The sequence below is a fragment of the Sphaerodactylus townsendi genome, linkage group LG06 (genome assembly GCF_021028975.2).
Source record: "Sphaerodactylus townsendi isolate TG3544 linkage group LG06, MPM_Stown_v2.3, whole genome shotgun sequence".
In the NCBI taxonomy this organism is placed as follows: domain Eukaryota; kingdom Metazoa; phylum Chordata; class Lepidosauria; order Squamata; family Sphaerodactylidae; genus Sphaerodactylus; species Sphaerodactylus townsendi.
In genome coordinates, this window is record NC_059430.1 from 85644278 (window position 1) to 85665097 (window position 20820).

The 20820-nt window shown below is 45.4% G+C and overlaps 1 protein-coding gene across 4 annotated transcripts in view; it reads left to right on the forward strand.

The window, feature by feature from the left end:
* Positions 1 to 20820, forward strand: part of COG5 (component of oligomeric golgi complex 5) — a 216477-nt gene that overhangs the window by 143473 nt on the left and 52184 nt on the right. For all 4 annotated transcript variants that reach the window (XM_048499481.1, XM_048499483.1, XM_048499482.1 and 1 more), the window contains exons 9-11: positions 7149 to 7261; positions 7344 to 7421; positions 19695 to 19776. In XM_048499481.1, the coding sequence (XP_048355438.1) occupies positions 7149 to 7261; positions 7344 to 7421; positions 19695 to 19776 (273 nt within the window). The remainder of the gene's footprint in view (positions 1 to 7148; positions 7262 to 7343; positions 7422 to 19694; positions 19777 to 20820) is intronic.

Genomic DNA, 20820 nt, shown 5'->3' on the forward strand with positions numbered 1-20820 from the left:
GCAGGGGAGGGCCCAGTGGCGACCAGAAGACCCGATGAGGGGAGTCGCCGGTGTTCCAGCGCTCTACTTCACGGGTGCTGCTGGGTCAGCAGCTCATCCCTACATCTCCTCCTTTTACATTTAGGAAGGGAGGCCGAATTGTTAGGAGGGGCGATTTAAAAGGACGCTACCTCCCCTCGCGCCGGCTTGGCCAAACTGGTCGAAGCTGCTTGTGCAACATTAGAACTTTGGTTCGCGATGTAAGGGAAAAGTCAAAGGGTTTCTTGCACACGTTACAGGCAAAAGTAGATATGCATCGAGCAAGGCAGAACTCCAATAATAAAGCATACAATCAAACCAATGCAGGGAATTGGAACAGGTGAGTACAGGTATCTGGCAACCTCATGCACTTTCATATGAAATCAACAAATGACAAACAATCAATGGCGTACACACGATTATCTAAAGGTCGCTTGGCAAGCTCCTGTTGCTTTCTCGAGGAGACCAGAGCATCCAAGGCAGTTGAGGTAGAATTGGTGGAACCCATCGCGAAGGGCACAGGCCATTAGAGCGGCCGATAGTCTTGGTGTTACAGGAAATAAGAGTCGAGGAGTTCCTGGGCACAAGGGGAAGTCAGCGAGGGAAACATACTCCGCCTTGGCTAGAGCCGCCTTGTCGCTCCAGCAAAAAAAGGGGGGGAGCCAAAGGGAAGGGGGGAGCGACGGGCGGCAGCGTGGGCTTCGAGGTGGAAGCCTAGAGGCAGGACGACTGGTGAGGCGGCAGCAGAGAGTTCCAGCGAGACCGGATGCAACAAACAACAAATAACATAACTTCTAAAATTAAAGCATGCAATAACTTCCATGATCCCAGCTGGGTTTACAGTACTCAATAATTCCCTTTGGAGGTCGGCTCCAAAGGAAGGGCATCATGTAGATGGAAACAATAAACATAGCTAAACAATACAAAGGCTAGGTGATGAAAGGAAAAAGGGGGGCAGCCAGCGGCTGCATAATTGTTAATCCAATGTCTACGGCTCTTGCTGTTTGGCCACCAAAGCCTTTAGAGTGATGGTGGTAGAGGTCCATGGATTTCTCCAAAGAGCGTAGAGAGAGAGAGCTGACTGATAGTCTTTAGCATTTGTAAAGTTCGAGTGACTCTCACGAGCAAGAGCTGCGAGAGAAGGCATGTTCCGATAATAATGGCACAACTCAGGTGGCTGGAAACGAAGCGGAGAGTTCCAAAAGGTTAAACCTATCAGGAAATGTTCCTGGCTGTAACTTCAAACTCCAGCCAGGGGGCGGTAGAGAGGGAGAGAGAATGGCGGCTGTAGATGAGGAGCAGCTGCACACACAGAAAGCGTCAACCTCTGAGTCATAGCTGGCCCAGGCAGAAGGAGCTAAAGCGTTGGCGTGACGGCAGCTAATTGCTCCCAGATGTTGGTCTGGTCAAAGCTCATCGGGGGGGGTGGCCGACTGCCACCACCCGGCAGGAGGAACAGCAGAGCAGGCAGAGAATGGTGACTGCCGAAGTTGGCGGTGATGATGCGCCCAAAAGATGGCAGCACAGAGACCCTCCCGAGGTGTCTCGATAGCCTTGCCATGGCGCAGCAGCTCTCGGAAGCTATGGCTGGTGGTTGGCCTTGACATCCCCCCAGGTCATCCGGGTCTCTTGGGACCCGTCGAGGCGTCGGGCGGCCAGCGTCTCCCGTTAAAGGGGCCGCTTGGCGGGATCACTCCAGAGAGATCCTGTTCCATCTCCGGGATGGGGTTGGTTTCCTCCCTGGCGCCCCATTCCATGGGCTGGCCGGGTCATGGCGAAGTCGGAATCCCACAGGGGACCTGTAGGGAAGAAGGGACTAGAAACACACACCCCTTCCCCAGGTTATGGGAGGGGGTCGGGTCCCGCCAGGCTTTCGGTTCTAGAGCCCCAGGATGGCGGGGAGAGTCAAAGATCGAGTTTTGTTGTTTGAGTTAGAGTTTAATATAAGAAGGCTTATTTTGCAGCCTGCGTGAAGGTTGCTTTTAATGCAATCCACTGGGGGCCGCCTACTCCTCTTTCTTTAAATTGTTTGACAGGAAGGGCAGAGGGTAGGCAATCCTGATGGAAGCTGGCTTCAGAGCATCATCAGGGTGCGTCAAAGCGAGGGTCCGAGCCTCGAGGGAGGAGGGGGCTAGCGGACCCTAAGGGAATTGTGGGTGTGCATGCTTAATTTGCAACACAAAGGAGGGCTTGGATGCGCTTTTGGGTGATGGATGCATCCGGGAGACAAGCAATCAGGCGATTAGGGGTAAATTTCACACACAAAGGGGGGGGTCTTTCTTTCGCGGGGAAAATGTACCCCGTGACCTTGGTGGTTAACGCCGAGAGGCTGGAATGGTGCTGGAATTTGTAATGAATTATCTTGGGGAGATGCTGCCCGCTTGAGACCGCTCCTTAAGGGGCGGCTTCGGTCAGCGCCAGGGAGCCTACAAGCTGAATTCATACAGCTGCCCTGCGCTTTGGCAAACACCACCCACCCAGATCATGAGTGGATCTGTGTTTGCAGCAACCCCTTAACTTGGGGCCTGTCCTGGCAGTGCTGCGGTACCAGGATGGGCCCAGATTTTAATCCAGGGAGGGCCAGTCAGCCAATTGGCCCTCCTGCCTTTGCTGGTTGAAAAATAGAAGGAAGGAAGGAGGGAGGGAACAGCTCCTGGGGAATTTAGGGAGTGAATTCAGAAGACAATACAAAGTGCATGAGAAGAAAGCAAAAGGGGGGGAGGTTTTGGAACTTTACCTTCTCCTCCTGTAAGGAGACCTTGGCGGTTTGAACTTCGCTTCCTACCTTCACAGCGGAGGCTGTGTAAGGTAGGTGTGGCTGAGAGAGCCCCCAGGCATTGTGACTAGCCAGGTGTTCCCAGCGGAAAATGTGGGAGCACGGAAATAATTCTGGCTCCACATATAAACTTGTGCTACGAAATGTGGTAATGTAGGCTCAGACAGCCAAAGAAAAGGGTTCTCAAGGAAAAGCTTTAAAGAAGGATTTGAGGGTTTAACTAAGATGGAGGCTGACTCGAGCAGGCTCCACAGGCATCCTAGGGAACATGCACGAGCTGTGTCCTGCTCAAGGCTGATGCTGTAATGGGTGGAAACCTTTCAGGGGCACTGGCACACATAATCAAAAGGAGAAAAACTTTAATTGAGGCACAAGAGCGTGGCTTAGAAGCAATGGAAAAATCCCTCTTATGAGGGGAAAACTTTAGGGGTCTCTGAGAAGGGGGCAAGACATACAGAACATATATAGGCATACAGAGCACATATAAAGTAATGAGGAGGATTGCATCTCTGATTTGAGGTCTTGCTCTCTGGATCTTGCAGTCTTGCGATTCCCTTTGCAGGCTGCGATCCTGCTTTCCCTGAGGTAACTAGACGATTTTGCTGCCACTGGGAGCTTTGAGCTTAGAGAAGCTTTGCACAGGCTCAGAGGCTATGAGATCTGGTTTGAACCTTACAGCTGGAGAGGGCCAAAGGGGAGAAACTCTCTTCTTCATGAAAGGACTTTGGGCTTAAGGCCATTGTCGCGAGCAGCATCTTCCCCTTTCCATGCCTCTCATTGTCCCTGTAAGGATTGGCAGTATGGGGCATTCTGAGGAGGGTTCCAAAGCGGCAGTCCCTCTTGGTTAATAGAGACGGACTGGGCATAGTACCAGAATGTTGCTTGGCGTTCTCTTCGTTAGCATTTCTTTCTGTGGCAAATTCAGTGACTGTGGACTCTGGCAGAGATTTTTTGAAATGCGTGCCCACTCTGGGGCGCACTGGCCGGAGGCATGGTGACTTTGGAAGTAGAAGGGGTTAGCAGGAGCAGGAAATATAGGCGTAAGGGGGGGAGCAAACAAGCAAGATTTAGATTAAGCTGGAACTTACCGATCAGCGGACCTCGAAAGTGAAAGCTAATAGGGGCAGGATGATCGGATGAACTTGGCAGTCCCTGCGGGATGTTTGTCCACACCTGGATGTGGATGGCTCCCTCAAGTCGCGTGGAGTCGAAGCGACCCTGGGATGATGAGCAATCCCCTGTTCAGCCCTGGCAGAAGTTTTTTGGCAAGACCAGCCCAATGGTCTCCGATGGGGGATGGGATCACTACACTGAGCTGGAGCTGCGTAAGATCTCATAGGGGAGCTCCGGGGAAGGGGTTTGAAGGAGTCGCGGACCTTGGTTCCCGAGGCTGGGGAGATGCCTGGGTGCGAGGCCTCCCCAGTGGGCATTGGGAGCACCTGGTCTTGGAGGACCTCCCTGGGGGTGCTTCGCCCTCTGGGGGGAGACCCCCCCCTTCAGACGTCTGAGGCTGTAGGCCCCACCCGGGCAGCTCTGAGAATCCTAACGGGAAGTGTCCTGGCTTGTTGCAATTGGAAACACTTTGGAGTCTCGGGGCTGTCTCATGGCAGCGAGGAGAGGGCTGCAGCTAGAAGAGCTGGCTTGATGGGCGAAAGACCCGATATCCCTGGCGAAGCCTTAAGCATGTCGGCCAGTTGCCCGGGTTCCTACCTAGACTCTGTGAGCTGCTTCGCGGCACTCCAGCGGAGGCGTTCTCTTTGGCAAAGGCAGCTTTAAGGAGGTCTAAGCCTCTGGGCCTCCCTGCGTTGTCAACCTGCCTTTTGAGGGGCCTCCTGGAGCCTGGTTCCACGAATCCGAGGCATAGAGGGCTCCTCTGAGAGGCTTCTGGCCGAGACTGGCTAAAGAAAAAGCTTTGGGCTGGCCGTCCGGTGCTGGGGACTTTCAAAAGCGCCTTTGTAGGCGATTCAGAGGCGACCGTGGGGTGGCCTCCGGCAGGAACAATTTGTCTGCGCTTTGGGGTTTAGTGGGGAAAGCTCGGTGAGCCACATAAAGCTGCGGCGGCTGGCCGGTGTAAGCGCCGCCAGAGGCTGCTCCTCTGCTTTCATTATGCCACTGCTGGCTGGTACTTGCTTTCCCAGATCACATACTGTGCGGGGTTTAAAAGCATGTCACGAAAGGTGGTTTTCTCTTAGTCCCTCCGGGAACCGATTAAGGTGGTTCCTGGCAACTGCTTCCAACATGCACCTCTCACATAGGGGCTGAGTGGATTCCCTCGATCCCGCATTGCCTTGCGGAGCTCAGTGAAGAATGTTATAATCACCAGCGGTACTTTCGAACAACTCGCCCGAATGATGCCATCCTCCCCCTCGTTATCTGTGTAGTGGATGGAGGCACATGGCAAGAGATGGTCGGCATCGTCTTCTCCGTCAGGGTTTTCCTTCTTGCACGCAGATGCGTGGCTATCACGCTCTGTTAGGGTTTTGAAACCCAAGCGCCATTACGTATGGCGCCGACTTAGTCGCGGTGGCTTTAGAAAATGAAGGCGGGGCGAAGGGAGGAGGCGGCCGAGCCGCTTGTGGAGAATTTGAAGGAGGCTGAGGGAAGCAAAGGGGAGGCAGAGGGAGTGACAGAGGCGTCCAATTTGAGTGGATAGAGAAATTCCGGGGGTGAAACGCTGAAGCTGGAAAGAGGTCGTTAAAGGAGGGCGATCTACGGCAAGGGAGCCATAGACCTGCAGGCTGATGGCGACATAGCATTGTCTCCATGTCAGTAGCAGTGACATCGGCGCGCAAGGTTCTGTGTGAAGTGTGCGCCCGATGTTTTCCCAATCCTTAAGATTCAATGTACCCCTTTCTGGGTACCATGGACACTGAGCTTCAATCTCCTCAACCAATTTGCGCAGCTCCCCTCTCTTTATGGAGACCCTAGAGCTTTCAATTCGCTAACGTGCTTGTCATAAGCCCTGCTTTTGCAAGCTCCCATACTTACCGTTGTTCCGTCGGACGAGAGAGTGTCCTAGGACTCGGGTCCCTGGATGCGCCGATCCAGCGGACGGGCGGTACCGAGAGGTGGGTCCCTGGATGCGCCGATCCAGCGGACGTCGGTACCGCGGCCCTTTCCCAGGCGACGGTAAGCAGGGTGGAGGTTTGAGGATTCCCGGGTTTCGGCACCAGCTTGTAGTCATCCCTGCAGGGTCGTCGCTAAGGAAGAGGCGAGACGCGGAGGTTTCATCTGGTGGAGAGCGCCAGCAGCGGGAGTGCGGGTGTCCGTGTTCCTAGCGACCCTCCCGCGTGCTGGTTCCTGGCACCTTTTATTATGATTATAGCGGGGGCGTGTAGAAGGGCGGATCGGGGGGAAATCCGGGAGAGCGGGAGACTGAGAGATCATCATGTGATGCATGATCTCACCTGGCTGCTACGTGCGGAGAGGAGCATCAGTGTCTGGGCCTAATCCTCACCTGGGGGCAAGACCATTGTTCCTTTGTCTGGGACACCCAGTGGTTGTGAGCCAGGCAGTTCATGACCCGTGACTCATCGGGGGGTGAGGGGTGGGGGAGCGGTGCGACCAGAAGACCGTAGGAGCGCCGGTGTTCCAGCGCTCTACTTACGGTGCTGCTGGGTCAGCAGCTCATCCCTACAAGGATGCATAATGATTTCTTAACCCCCATTTAAATCTGTGATTCCTAACTTCTTGGTTATGCACCATGTCTTGCCTTAGGTAACCAATTTATTACCTTTATTTTGTTTAATATGCATATAACCTGCTTTTGTTCAAGTCATCAGAGCTCAAAGGGGCTTCTGTCACTAAATCCTTTTTCTCAAGCATAACAAGAAGAAAGCTGTTTATTCCGTCATCATAACTGACCTATCCTCCCAAGCCACCAAAAGCACACTAAAAAAACTCTGCCTTAGAGAACGTTCAGAGTCTCTGCAATGGGTGGAGCCTTCCTTGAGTCCTCTGGAAACTAGTGACCACTGAGAGAGTCCAAGGAGAAAAGTGCTCACTAACCAGAATGGAGGAACTGTTAATAATCTTTGGCTTGATGACTTGTATCTTACCCTCTAAGAAGCTAGATGGTATACATGAGAGGTATTCTGCTTTGTCTTCTGAACATCTCTGGGAGATAAGTAAGAAGAGTAGTTAATGATTTTCAGAAGACAATTCAGTGGGCTTCATGGCAGACAGAGGCTAGAACTTTGCCAAACCAGGACTCTGTTGCTGCTCTCTACCTACTTAAGGGCTCTGGCATAGCTGCATCTTAGGTCGAAAGCAACCTTACATCTAGAGATTCTGAATATTACTACTTAATAGCGTGTTCATCTTTGATGCAAATTTTTCTTTAAAATCCCTTTAGGTGGCCCTGGGCGAGCAGCTATGCCAACACCTGGAAACACAGCAGCCTTTAGAGCGGCTCTTTGGACAAACATGGAAAAATTGATGGATCAGATCTGTGCAGCTTGTGGGCAGGTATTTGATTTTTTAAACATTTGTTTCCATTGTGGTGTAGTTTATGAAATCAGGTTTCAAACAATGTCTGCTCACTTTTCAGGTGCAGCACCTGCAGAAAGTATTGTCGAAGAAAAGAGATCCTGTTACACACGTGTGTTTCATTGATGAGCTAGCAAAGGTAATCTTCCACACCTCACCTTCTATCAAAGCAGGGTCTTGCCGAAGCAGTTTAGTAGCTTTAATATATATTTGTTTACTTCATTTAGTCCCTGCCTTCCCCCTAGTGAAAACCCAGAGTGGCTTATATCATTTCTCTCTCCTCCGTTTTATTTTCACAGCAGCTCTGAGAGTGAGTTGGGCTGAGAGACTGGGAGTGGCCCAAGGTCACCCAGCAAGCTTTCATGACAGTTGGGAGTGCTCCATTTAAAATTCGAAAACGATATATGATGCAATAAAATAGAGGCAAGAGGGGAAAGCTTACATAACATAATCCATTGATTGGAACAGTTTTGCTTTCCTACATTGCTTTCCACATTTTAAATCAGGCCTCAATCTTATGTGACTTGAACCCAAAGCAGAACTGGATTTTTTCCTGCTACTGGCGCTCAAGGGAGAGCATCTGCTTTGCATGCAGAAGGTTCTAGTTTCAGTCCCTGGGATCTACAAGTAAAAAGATCTCATAATAGGTGTTCATTGTCATTGGATACTGTGCAGGCCTTCCACAAGAAGATTTTGAAGCTCAAGATACTACAGGGTGCTCCTTCCCCCCTCCTCTGTACTGCTTTCCTCCCTTTTCCAGTGTAAATGGAGGAGGGGAGAACCATTCTCTCTGCCATCATGGAGAATGATTCTTTTCTACAAAGCCTTGTGTGAGCAAATTGTCAGTCTTCTGACCTTCTTCTACTTGTGGCACACCAAATTTGTTACAAAGAGAATTCAAAGCAACGAGCCTCAAATAACGTGGTCCCGAAATCTATGTTTAAAGAAGTGCAGAACTTGCAGGGCTAAAAATCCCCCATAAGAATGACTGTATCTTATGTCTACTGTGCTTCGGTAATGAGCACAATGTATTGAGGTGCCTGGCATGAAGCCTATTTACTCTTAAAGTAAGACATGACAATGTGTCATCTTTGAAAGCTGCTGTGTGAGAGAAAGCTTTGTATGTTGCTGCTTCCAACCGTCTTCCAAACCACAATGCCAAGGCTGGCTTCAACCTCCTCACGGCCTTGGCCACAGTGCTGAAAAGGCTGCAATTGACTGCCACTCCAGCATCATCCAGCAGAAGTGCTTTAGAGCCTCTCCATAAAAAGACTTGTGATAAGCACAAGCATGCTGAAAAAATTCATCGAAGTCACCCAAGTAGTTTTATTCCTCCCATCATAAAGCCACTGTTCCAGTCCAGCCACGGCTCCCCTTCCTAAAAAGTTCACGTTTAGGGTAGTTTTGAGGCTATCTCTTGAATTCTAGCCCAAGATAGTTTTCAAATTCAACTTGTGTCAAGATCTCTATTCTCCAGCATTCCTTCCACAATCATAGGACAAAATTGAGTATGACCTCCACACTTTGGACATCCATAGGGCTTTACTATTTTACCTGGACAGAGCCAGAAGTTTCAGAAAGGATAACCTGTTCATCCCATGTTCAGGTCCTAAATCAGGCCATAAACTTTCCACACAATCCATTTTCAGATGGGTTATCACTTGCGTCCAATTATGCTTCCAGCTTGTGTGAGTTGACTGCCAATTGTGCCTCCACTCCCATTTCACCAGGGCATAGTTTACCTCAGCAGCAATCCAGAAAGGCCTTCCATAAGAGGAGTTATGCAAGGTCCCTCTGCTTGCTCTTTCAGCAAGCACTATTCCGTGGACTTGATTGCCATGAAGGATGTGGCAGTCAGAAATGCATTACTCCAAGCAGTATTAATTCAGGAGCCTCACACCTGCCTTTCAAGACTTGGTAACTGAACTTGCTACTCTCCCATAAGGAATTGCACTTGTACCACAAAGAAGAAGAACAGGTTGCAGCAGTGGTCTCCTGTGCTGCTGTGAGTTCTAATTATTATAATAATCATTTCCCCAGTGAAGAACTGAAGGATGCTCCACCCCCTCCTTTTACACTGGAGAAAGCAGGAAAGCAATGTAGAGAAGGGGAAAGAAGAGGAATTGTTTTTATACCCCACTTTCCTCTACCATAAGGAGTCTTGAAGCAGCTTACAAGCATCTTCTTTCCCCGTCCCCCCAACAGGCAGGTAACTTGTGAGATAGGTGGGGCTGACAGAGTTCTAAAAGAACTATGACTAGCCCAAGGTCACTCAGCAGGGTTCATGTGGAGAAGTGGGGAATCAAATCTAGTTCTCCAAATTAGAGTCCACTGCTCATTCACTTCCAGCAGGTGCTAACTAGATCATGGACAGACAGACTAGAGTCCAGGGCAGCAAGCGAGGCATAGTCAAGACAGGCCCGAATCAGGGCAGGCAGCAGGCAAAGACATGGTTGAGGCAGTCCAGAGCCAAGGCTCAGCCAGGAGATCAGGCAGGCAGGTTGAGAGCCGGAGGTTAGAGGCAGACCAGGCATGTGGAGCTTACTAGGAAGTATACTCGTTGCACCCAGGCAGAGCCAAGCCCATGACAGGGTTTATATTGGAGGTTTTGGCTAATGAGGCCAGGATCCTGCAAGAATTCCGTCCTCCTCAGAATTCCGTCCTCCTCCATTTTGCAGAGCCTTCTGCCATACCTAGCAGCAATGCGAGCACTTTTCCTTTTACTCCCAGCATTGCATTGGCCTACCTTGGCTTGCAGGGAAAGGTTTGTAGCTGGCTCTGATGCCTGCATCTCCTTGTGAGGAGCCTGCTCTGGCCCCACAGTGATTTTAGGCTCTATATCAGAGTCCTCAGTGTACTGGCTCATGACAACCCATGTGGAGGAATGGTGGATCAAACCGGTTCTCCAGATTAGAGTCCACTGCTCTTTACATCATGCTGGCACTAGAAGCCAACTAGCTCCAGAAGCACCTTCTAGAGTTTTTGAGCTTCAAAATTTCTCTGCAGCAGGCTTGCACATGTACCACTCAATGAACAACAATTACAGGGAAGTTCAACCCCATTGTGTTAAAGAATCACCTAACATTCAGAGCAGTCATTAGTTACCTTGATAGACCAATGATCTGACTCAATACAAGATAGATTTATGTTTTCATGTTGTGTAGCACAAAAAAAGGGTTAGCCCTCAAAAGGTTCTTAGAAGTTATTCATTGAAACACTTCAAATTGCTGTGCCTTACTTAGGAAAACTATTCTGAGGTTAGCAAATTGGCCTCACAACCCCATCCTTTGGGTTTTCCTCTCTTCCTTCCCTGCATCCCAAGAAACCCATCCTGAAATTGGAGGAGGGAACCTCCCAAACAGCTTTTTGGGTAATGTAAAGGGCTGTCAGTAGTGGTGATGGGGTGGGACACTGATTCTCCCTTCCTTGTACATGCACAGAACAACATTGCACTTATGTGTAATTTATTTGGGGCCCAAACTGTTCTTTGTTTTAACTGATAGAACCCAGAAGATACCATTAAGTCATTTTATTAATTATCATTGTTTCCATTCTTCCTAATAATGTGTGGACTGACTGATATTTATGCATTAGTAATAAAAAGTGTCTTCATATTGTATGTAGCATGATCCAGCCATCCGCTTCTCTCCTTTTTGGCAATTTCTCTCTGAAAAACAATCATGGCTGTTCTTTGCCTCCAGGAACTCCAATGTGAATACTTATTCTTATCCATTCATTTGTATTGTTTTATGTTCTTAGTTAGAAGAATTTGATTAATGGTTTTCCCAAAAGCTGAGAACAGTACTGCCAAAGCCATTTATCTGTTATAATGTACAGGAGGAGAACTCTCTCTTCCCCTTGTGTTTAAGTTCTGGCTTTATGCAGCAGCGGGCAGGGAGAAAAAACCTTTCCAACTCCAGGTGGCTACATTAATTCTAACATCTTCTACTTTTTAAATCAGAAGGGGAAACCATGCATGCAAATCTTTTTAGTGCTAAAATTAAACAGTGACTGCATGACACAGAGCTTGTTTCTCTTAGCAGATTCTGCTGACAAAAGCAAAATTAATTTTTAAAGAAAGCAGATCTCCTTTATTTGGGAAGCTTGTTCATGAAGCAATTTTTTTTTGCTGTTGGTGGTGATGCTTATAGCCAATCCCATACCAAGAATCATGTTGATTTAAAAAGAAATCCCACTGTTTCTGGAAAATATTCAGGTTTGGTCTTTAGTGAGTCTTCAGGGGATAAAAATTCCAAAGCTGAGGGATGCAGGGTATCTGTTCCTCAACTCTGGAATGCTCATCCCCTGAAGACTCACTAAAGACCAAGCCTGAAGATCTTCTAGAAGTAGAGTAAGGTGATGAACATCTCAGCTCATCTTAAACGTTTATAACGTTCAAGTCAAGTAATCCCCCAAAGTCCAATTTTTGCCCCAGGTTATAAGCTTTCATCAGCCAAAGCTCACTTTGTCAGCTTATACCCTCCAGAAAAAAAATCGGCTTTAAGGAGCTACAAGGCTCAAATTTGGTTTTACTATTACAGAATAACATAGCTAACCATATCATATGATTTTAAATATTATGTAAGAAGATTAGGTGGAGGTAGTCTCATGAGTATGCTGTGTCTATCTTGTCTTCCAATGTGCTCTGTTGCTTCATTGGAATGGCCTAATGTCTTCAAGGATGTATATAAATCAATGTTCATTCTCCATCCTCCTCAGATGCTACCTTTTCTGAGACCTCTGACTGTTCCAGCAGCTCATGTTGGTTTTGGAGCCACGTAGAGTGGGCTGCACAGATTTTGTGCGAAATGTCAAGTGGAGGGAAATAGATTTTCACTTGATTTAGCACTTTAAACAGCCTGTCTCTAAAAAGATTGTCAAAAGAGAGGCTTAGCTTCTGATCAGTAGAAGACTTGTCTGGCACCAAAAGACCAGTGGAGAATATGTGGAGGGTGGGTGGGTAGGGTACTGCTGGTTATTTGGTTGCTGCATTTGTTTTAAAGTTGGAAGAGCCCGCCTCTAGCTCCTTTGGATAATTTGTGTTTTAAACTATTATAATTAAATCTTGCATATGCAGTTTCAGCTGAGTTGTTTATTGAGCAGGAGCAGCTCTCAATAAACTTTAAAATATATTTTTCTAAAAAGTGTTTGTGTTTCTGCATTTTTGCGTGCACTTTTACAAAATCCTAACCCACGTTTCTTTGTAAAGAGTAAGCAGTAAGCTTATCTCTTTCTTTACATGGTGGAGCCTCCCACAGATAATCCCTGAAAATTCCTGAGAACCATCATGGATCAGCTTCCTTGTCTCCTTACCTTGCCCTTTCAAATCTTTCACGTTGTTCAAATGGAGTTAAATAGGTGCCCAGCTATGAGATGACTGGTAAAGCATTAGTCATAGATTAAGATGGGACTAGTATGTGCACTGGCAAATCAGGTATCTGTGATGCTTGCTCCCCAGTTGGCTTAGTAACTTTGGCCCTTTGTTGCATTGTGAGTTTGAAAATCAACACGTATTCATTGGCTGTAGAAATATATTAGGAAGAGGCAAGTAGGATGAGCGCATACAGCTTCTGTCACCATTCTATATCCTCAATTCATAACATCAACTCAAGGAACGTTTTAAGTGGTGTTTATGAGCTTTTCTTGTACCATTTGTTTAAGCAGTAGGAAATGGAGGATGACTACAGTTGAGTGTTTCTAAATTGGGCATTCCCAGAGTTTTCATATACTCATTTCAGAAAACCATACCCAACTGAGAGTGATTCCTTGGCCTTGTGGACAACTTTGATGACCCTCCAGTTTGGGATTTAAAATCTTCAAGGATGTATATAATCATATCTCTATAATTTCCAGAATGACCCACCCATGCTGAGCAAATTAGTAATTTGGGATTTTAAATGATGGTTTTAAGGTTTTATGTTATGTAAGTGTTTATTTGTTGGTTTAAAATATGTTGTGCACTGCCCAGAGCCCTTCAGGGGTGGGCTGTCTATCAAATTCAAATTATTAAATAAATAAATAAAATACCTTTTTGCTTTTTTCAGAGACAATGCAGTTTCATTTTCATCCTAAACCACTTCTGCTTTCTAAGTGCATTAATGTCTTGTGCCTAGAATCTTGTATACATTCAGCTTAACAGTCTACTATTATTATATATGTGGTGTTGGAAATATGTGCCAAATGTTGGGAGAGATTGTCCCATTTGTTTTAAAATTTCCCCACTATATTGTCACAAGCTGCTAAGTAGGTCTTTCGGAACTGCCTAACAAACAACTAAAGTTTAGGAATGTGTGTGCATCATCAGCGCATGTTGAGCAACAGGGACAATCATACGGGAGAACAAGAGCAATTGAGTCTGCTGCCAAGACTCATAAATAAATGGATAACCTTAGTGCAGAGCCTTAGAAATTCTACTATTAATTCAAAAGCTGAATCCATTTCATATACTGTCAAAATTTCAGCAGATATAAAACGTCTGGGACAAGATGTTAGATTTCAGTAAAACCAGATTTCTAAGTTGAATGATCAACCAAGCATTCCCAAATTTGCACATGTTTAAAGGCAGTGTCCCTACTCTTGCAGGAGGTGGAAACATGAACCCTGCAGAAACTTGAACACTTGTCAGAGATGCTCCAGGCCTGTGTTTCCCAACCTGTTTTCACTCGCTTATTCCTCTGCACCCCATTTCCCTAAAATTGTACCCTCAAATAGCATAATTACATAATTTTGTTTGCATACCCCCAAGTGCTCTGGCATGTACCCTGGGGGTTGCACAGATTGGAAACTATTGTTCTAGGCTGATTCTGCATTAAGCAGGGGGTTGGACTAGGTGACTTATATGGCCTCTTTCAATTCTGTGATTCTATGATATGTTTATTTTGGGAATAAGCACCAGATGGCTGGTTTTTCTCAGGACAGTAGTGATGGTGCTCATCTTATTGATTTCTTTGTTTCTACATAGAGTGTCCTATCTGTCTCCTTTTCTCTCAGGCACACCCTCCAGAATCTGGTGGGATGAGACCAACACTAAAAAGTATCAAAAGCCGTGCTTGGTTTATGAAAGGATGACGGTTCTGCAGTTTGCCATGCTGCTTAAGTGTTGCTAAATAGGATTTCACACATTCTCTCTGTGAGCTTGATTCATGGATACTAGGAAGGACTATTTATTTCTCATTTTCATTAGCTTCTCTTTTTCTCCCAGTCTTTAAAATAAGTGATGTGATAATAAACTCTTCATGGAAGAGCCAGTTCTTTCAGAAGATCCTCCTCCCTGTGTTGTGGGAGTCTCTCCTTGCCCCAGGTTACTATATCTGTGTCTTCCCCTCCAACCTTTCCTAGCCATCAGAAAGAGACCTTATGCCACTGTGAACTAGAGAGCGTTGAGTAGTTACTGACACAAAGTAAGTAAGCAGCTGTCATTTTACCTATTCCAAATGTGTCGGGCTATATCCTATAAGTATTACCTCTTGGGTAAGTCCATCATGCTCAGAATTGCCAATCAGCTGTCACGGAAAAGCTCACAGCCAGGACAAGTTGAAGGTAGTTCATTTCTAGTTTATTTGAGCTTATTTTCTTTTCATTCTTATGCTCGGAACCATTTGTAGAGACTTATCTAGACTGAGCTGGTGAATTAATGTGGCTTAGCAGTTAGAATATTAAACTGAAATTAAAGGTACCTGGGTTCATATCACTGCTCTTCTGCAAAGCCTTCTGGATAACTTGGAACCAGTCACTATCTCTCAGTCTAAGACAACCCTTGAAGTAATTAAGGTAGTTAAAATGTTTGCATTCTCTACTAGACGGTCTTCAGAAGGATTTAGAACTTCTGGATGGCTTGGGTTTATATGTCGAAACAAAAAAGGGTGACAGTGGGATAAAGAAGCCTTTCTTTCTTCTGAAATCAAGTCTATTCCCATGCTTGTTGAGAAAGTTCACTAGCTTCTATGAATGAATCTGATTTGGCTGAGGGTATCTTCGACCACTATTGGTACTTCATTGAACTTTTTCTACCACTGGCCTCACTTGCAAATCATGTAATGCTGCTTGAGCAAAGGATCTGACATTTTACTCTTACTTGGATATTAGGTCTGACTGGGCTGTAGTGTCCATGATGCCAGGCATCCGAAGGGCTGGATCCCTCCATGTGAATTTGGGAGGTCCATAAGTTGCCTTTGTTGGAAAATTCCAGCAGCCACATTCTTTAATTGAGGAGAAAGTAGGAACCACAGGAGGAGAGCTGCCTTAACCATTGTGTTGACCTTGCACATTGTTTCTTCAGAAGAAGTCACTACTTACCTGTTGGAGATCATCTGTTTTTAAGAAGTGATAGAAAATTGAATAATAATTTGAGGCTCAGTGTAGATTCTTGGCTATCTACTGAACTAATATTTCTAACAGACAGCATACCAGCAATGTTTCTAAATGAGCAGAAAAATATTTTCTGCCTTAAAATAGTTTACCTGTTCTCTTTCATGCTGAAGAATAATTTGGAATGTGTTTTTTTTAATTACAGCTGTCATGTCATCAGAGTAAGAAACACAGCTTGCAGAGTTTTAACTTATTCTGTGTCGTCAATTGATTTGTTGGCATTAATTGATTAGAAGAACAAACTATATTTTCAAATAGAAGCATTAGACTAGATTAATGCGAACAGCTCTGTCACTGCGAACAGTGATTTCTTTCAGGAATAATCTTATAATCCTTTTCACTAGGCAGCGGTAACCTAAATTTGGAGCTTGTGTTGTTGATCAGAGCATCTGGAGACATGTGTGATGTAATGGATGCCATAAATGCAATCCTTCAGTTTTGTTTGAAATTTCCAGCTTTAAGTACATAGTGGCAAATTTAATTTTATAATGTAGACTACTATATTATTTTAAAATTTGTTAATACTGCATGGAATCCAACCACCTTTTCCACTCAGTACATCTCCTTGCTACACCATGTGTCCTACATGGCTTTTGTTCATGAGGGTCAAAGGGGAGTTCCACCCCTTCTTCAACTCAGAGTATCGGTTTATTTTTAAAAAGGGGAAAAAACTGAATGCTATGAATTCATTCTATTAAAAGGGGAGCCTTCCTCAAGTGCCAGGACCCTTTCTTCAGTGGAAGTCACATACTGTGCTGAAGGAAGGTCCTGACAGTAGCAGAAGGCCTTCACAAGATCAAACCAATTTATCCATTCCATCTTTACTACAAGACAATGGAGGAATCATTGTATCTAATGCTCAACATTTCCTCCTTAATGGATACCTAAATCTAGAGATTGTGGTCATGATCAGGCAGAAAAGATCTTAGACATGTTTGCAGAAAAATCCAAAATCTGAAAAAAATATGATGGAGGAGTTAGCCCCCCACCCCTCATGTCAGAAGCAGCACCTATACTATTAAAAGCAGGAATCTCAGCGCCAACTGTGTAGGTTGCTAGGTAGCTAACACAGTATTGTCAGCCTTGGTTTCTGTCAGTAAAAGGCAGTGAGAAAGGCCCTTTCCAGGGCTATTTTGGCCTCTGTCTACCCTGCTCCGTACCTTCATGCCCAAGAGGGAAGATTCATTGGGATAAAGCACAGAACTAGCCACCAAATAACTTGCTGCCATGTAATCAGTATGATTCACTCAGTTGCAGCAGTGGCTGCTGGACAGTTTGATGTCAAACAGCTTATCTGAACCCAGTGGAAGCAACTTGGTGGGTCCTTTTTGGCAGTCATCACCGCACAACTCACCCGAACGATTTGGCACTTTATGGCTTTTGCAACTTGACCAGATTTGTCCCTGGGAAAGGCAGCTGGGAAAAGCAAAAGTGGAAGCCAGTGTGCTGTGGTGGTTAAAATGTCAGACTAGGATCTGGAAGGTCAAGGTTTGAATCTCCACTCTGTAACATATGCTTGCTTGATGACCATGGGGTAGTCACTTTCATTTACTTCCCAGCACTGTTGTAAGGATAAAAGGGAGGAAAAGAGAATGATGTGAACTGTTTTGGGTGCCTGTAGGGGAGAAAGGTGTAGGCAAAACAAACCACTTTTATATATCCTGACTTCTTGCTGATGAAATTATCTTTAAGATAGCATGATTCTGTTCTGTTGCATGATCAGTAGGGCTGTGCATTCAGATAAATGTTTTGAAGTTATTGTTTCTGGGCAAGGTAGTTGAGAGAGCAGTTGCAGAACAGCTGCAGGTGTTTCTGAACAAAACCTTGGCTCTGGTTGACCTATTCCAGTCTGGCTTCCAACCTGAGCATGGGACAGAGACTGTATCTCATGGATGAGATGGACCAAGGCATGTCAGTACAGCTGTTACTCTTAGATTTGGTAGCAGCTTTTGATACAGTCAACTACTATCTTTTCATCCCCTGCCCCACTGGCTCTGGGATCTTGGATACAGCCTTACAGTGGTTATCCTTATTTCTCCAAGGCCAAGGACAATGGGTGGCAATCAGGTGGGAGGTGAACAGCAATTCTCCCTTTCTTGTGGGGTCCCTCTCCCTGATGTTATTTAACATCTATATGCGCTCCCTGGTTTAGCTGATCTGGAGTTTTGAGCTGGGCTGCCATCAAATACTCAGCTCTTTCTGTTGAGGGAGAGCCAACTATTCTGGCCAGGTGTCTGGATGCTGTGAGGTGATGACTGAAAATAGCAGACTGAAATTGAATCCATTGAAGATGGAGGTTTTGTGCCTGGGACAGAGTGGGCTGGAGGGGAATTTCCAGCTCTAGGAGTTAGGTGGAACAGTGCTGGTACTTGCCTCCTCTGTGGAAGCCTGGGTGTGCTCCTAGAGTCCTATTTTTCAGTGAGCCCAGGGTGCACACACAGCCAAGGTGGCCTTTTCCACCCATGCCTGACCAGGCAGCTGGCCCTCCTAACTGTTCCACTAAGACTTAGCTACAGTAATCCATGCAACAGTCATCTACTGGCTGGACTACTGTAACTCACTGTAAGGTGGCCTACCCTCGAAAGTGCTCTGGAAACAGCAGCTTGTTCAAAACGCAGTGGTTTGTGTCCTTAAAGGGGCTCCAATAAGATCATCATCATTGTGTTTGTTCGGTCATTGACCCACAAATTAATAAAAATCATATACAAATGAGCAGATTAACTTCGAAAAATTAACAGTCATTCTATCAGCCCAATAAGATCACTTGTGCTCTGTCAGCTGCACTGATTACCAGCTTAATTCTGGATCATGTTCCAGGTACATGTATTTTAGTTGAAGCTTGTTGATATTAATGGGTTTATACTGGAGCACCTCTGCATAGGTCTGCATAGGCAGGAACACTTACTGGAGTACTAAGCCACTTGATCATTAATGGGACTCATCCCAAGCATTTGTACATTAGGGTTGCACTGGAAATATATCTATGTGTGCTTGTATCTATGTATGTATTAGAAAATATATATCCTGCCTTTCTAACCTCAAGAGGACTACCAAGGTGACTAGCAAATCAAAACATACATAATAAAATGACATTTAAAAACCATTAACACCAGCCTCTCCCAAAACACACACACACATCATTAAAACAGTTTAAAGCATCTGAAATATGTGTAAAAACATAAAAGCAGCAATTAAAACATTGGTCAGAAAAGAGGGATTCAGAGTTTGGGTACCCCAACTGAGAAGGCCCTCTCCCAGGTTGCCACCTGCCTTATCTCAGAAGGTGGAAGTAGCCAAAGCAGAACCCCCGGAACACACATTAATCCACTCTTTATTTATTTGGTTTGGTTTGTACTAAAGAGTCATTAGTACTGTGGTCAAAACATTGTAAAAAGCATTAAATTGTCTAGCATTAAATTTGTCCAACACATTTCTTCACTGCTCATTTGAGTTGCTCAGTCTAGAAGATCTGCAATCCAGTTTTCGGAATTTGGAGGTGTACAAGCTTTCCAAGTCTTTATGACCATTCTTTTAGCCGTTGACCAGCTGCAACTTGTTCAAGGTCCAGATGAGGGGTATATAACTAATTATTAAATGAATAAAGGATGATTCAGAAGCAGTTGGCAGAGTTGAGCTATTGAACAAAATGTGGCAGTGCTGTTAATGTTATCCTCAGAGTTATGAAAAAAAACTATTAAATGGTGATTGCAAGACTGCCAACACTTGGGAAATCATGTAAGCATTTATAACTGAGGACTGGATTGCAGCCTAACAGTTTTAGAATTACACTGGAACAGCACAACACTATATTTATAGACAAGAATAAACATTTTCCAGTGATTGCTATGTTTTGAGGCCTACAGTTGCAGCAAAAGAATTTGCTCTGTTCTTGGGATTCTGTATCCTCTATGTTGAATTAATCACTCACAGTTAGTAAGTAGCAGTGTGATTGACTTATTAAGATAAACATTGAAACACATTCTTGTATTTAATTTTGGAATATAACAAGCTCTACAGAATGCTTCTTTTCATTTTTCTTATCCAGGATGGCCAGACAGACATTTTGTATACGTTTTGGACAGCGGTAACTCGAACTCTTGCCTCCCAGTTTCAGATGGCAACAGACTGTAAGTTTTCAATTCATCCCTTGTGGCTGTTCTGTCCACTTGAAAGTGTGATGAGTCATCACCATTATCTACTTCAGATGTTTGACTAGGACGGGGGGTAGAACCTGCGGCTCTCCAGATGTTCAGGAACTACAATTCCCATCAGCCCCTACCAGCATGGCCAATTGGCCATGCTGACAGAGGCTGATGGGAATTGTAGTTCCTGAACATCTGGAGAGCCGCAGGTTCCCTACCCCTGGACTAGGATAATGGGCGGAGGTAGAAGTAGTGGGAGAAGATTTCTTCTTCCACATATATACAACCTCCAGCCATCCAGAGAATTTAGTGCATGTAACTATTATTTGTGCAGACTCTCCATGAAGGAAGGCAGCGTCAGTGATGACTTCCATTTAAAAATTAACTGGGACTCACTTCCTGGAATGGGACTTCTCTACATAGCACAGCCATTCCACTAGTAGAGGTGATCTTTTTCCTTGGCTCCATTGAAATTCTAGAAGCAAGGTATTCATTGGTGTCTTTGCACCTGGCTGATGACTGTGTAGGAAGTCTACACATCTGATGGAGAATTTGAGGTTTGACCATAATTTTTGGTGATGCCAGATACAAAGCTAATAACAAAATCAGAAATGGGAATTTTTCTCTCTTTTACCTTTTTGCCTATTGAGTAGCCATGGTCTATAAATATTAATTTCATGAGCTGTGGAAATTTCAGCATTCTTTGGGTTTGTCTAGCCCAGGGGTCTGCAACCTATGGCTCTCCAGGTGTTCATGGACTATAATTTCCATTAGCCCCTACCACCATGGCCAATTGACCAGGGTGGCAAGGGCTGATGGGAATTGTAGTCCGTGAACATCTGGAGAGCCTGCAAAGAGTGCATCTTTTTCAGTTGCACAGCCCTCTCACATGATTTCCAGGAAAGGGGGAGATGGTATATTTGGTATTGCAGATTTTTGTTGATTTCACATTCTCTCTTAAAAGATAGGGAAATGAAAATGTCAAGGCTATTTTTTATGACTTGAAGGGAAGATCTGTGCCACACCTGT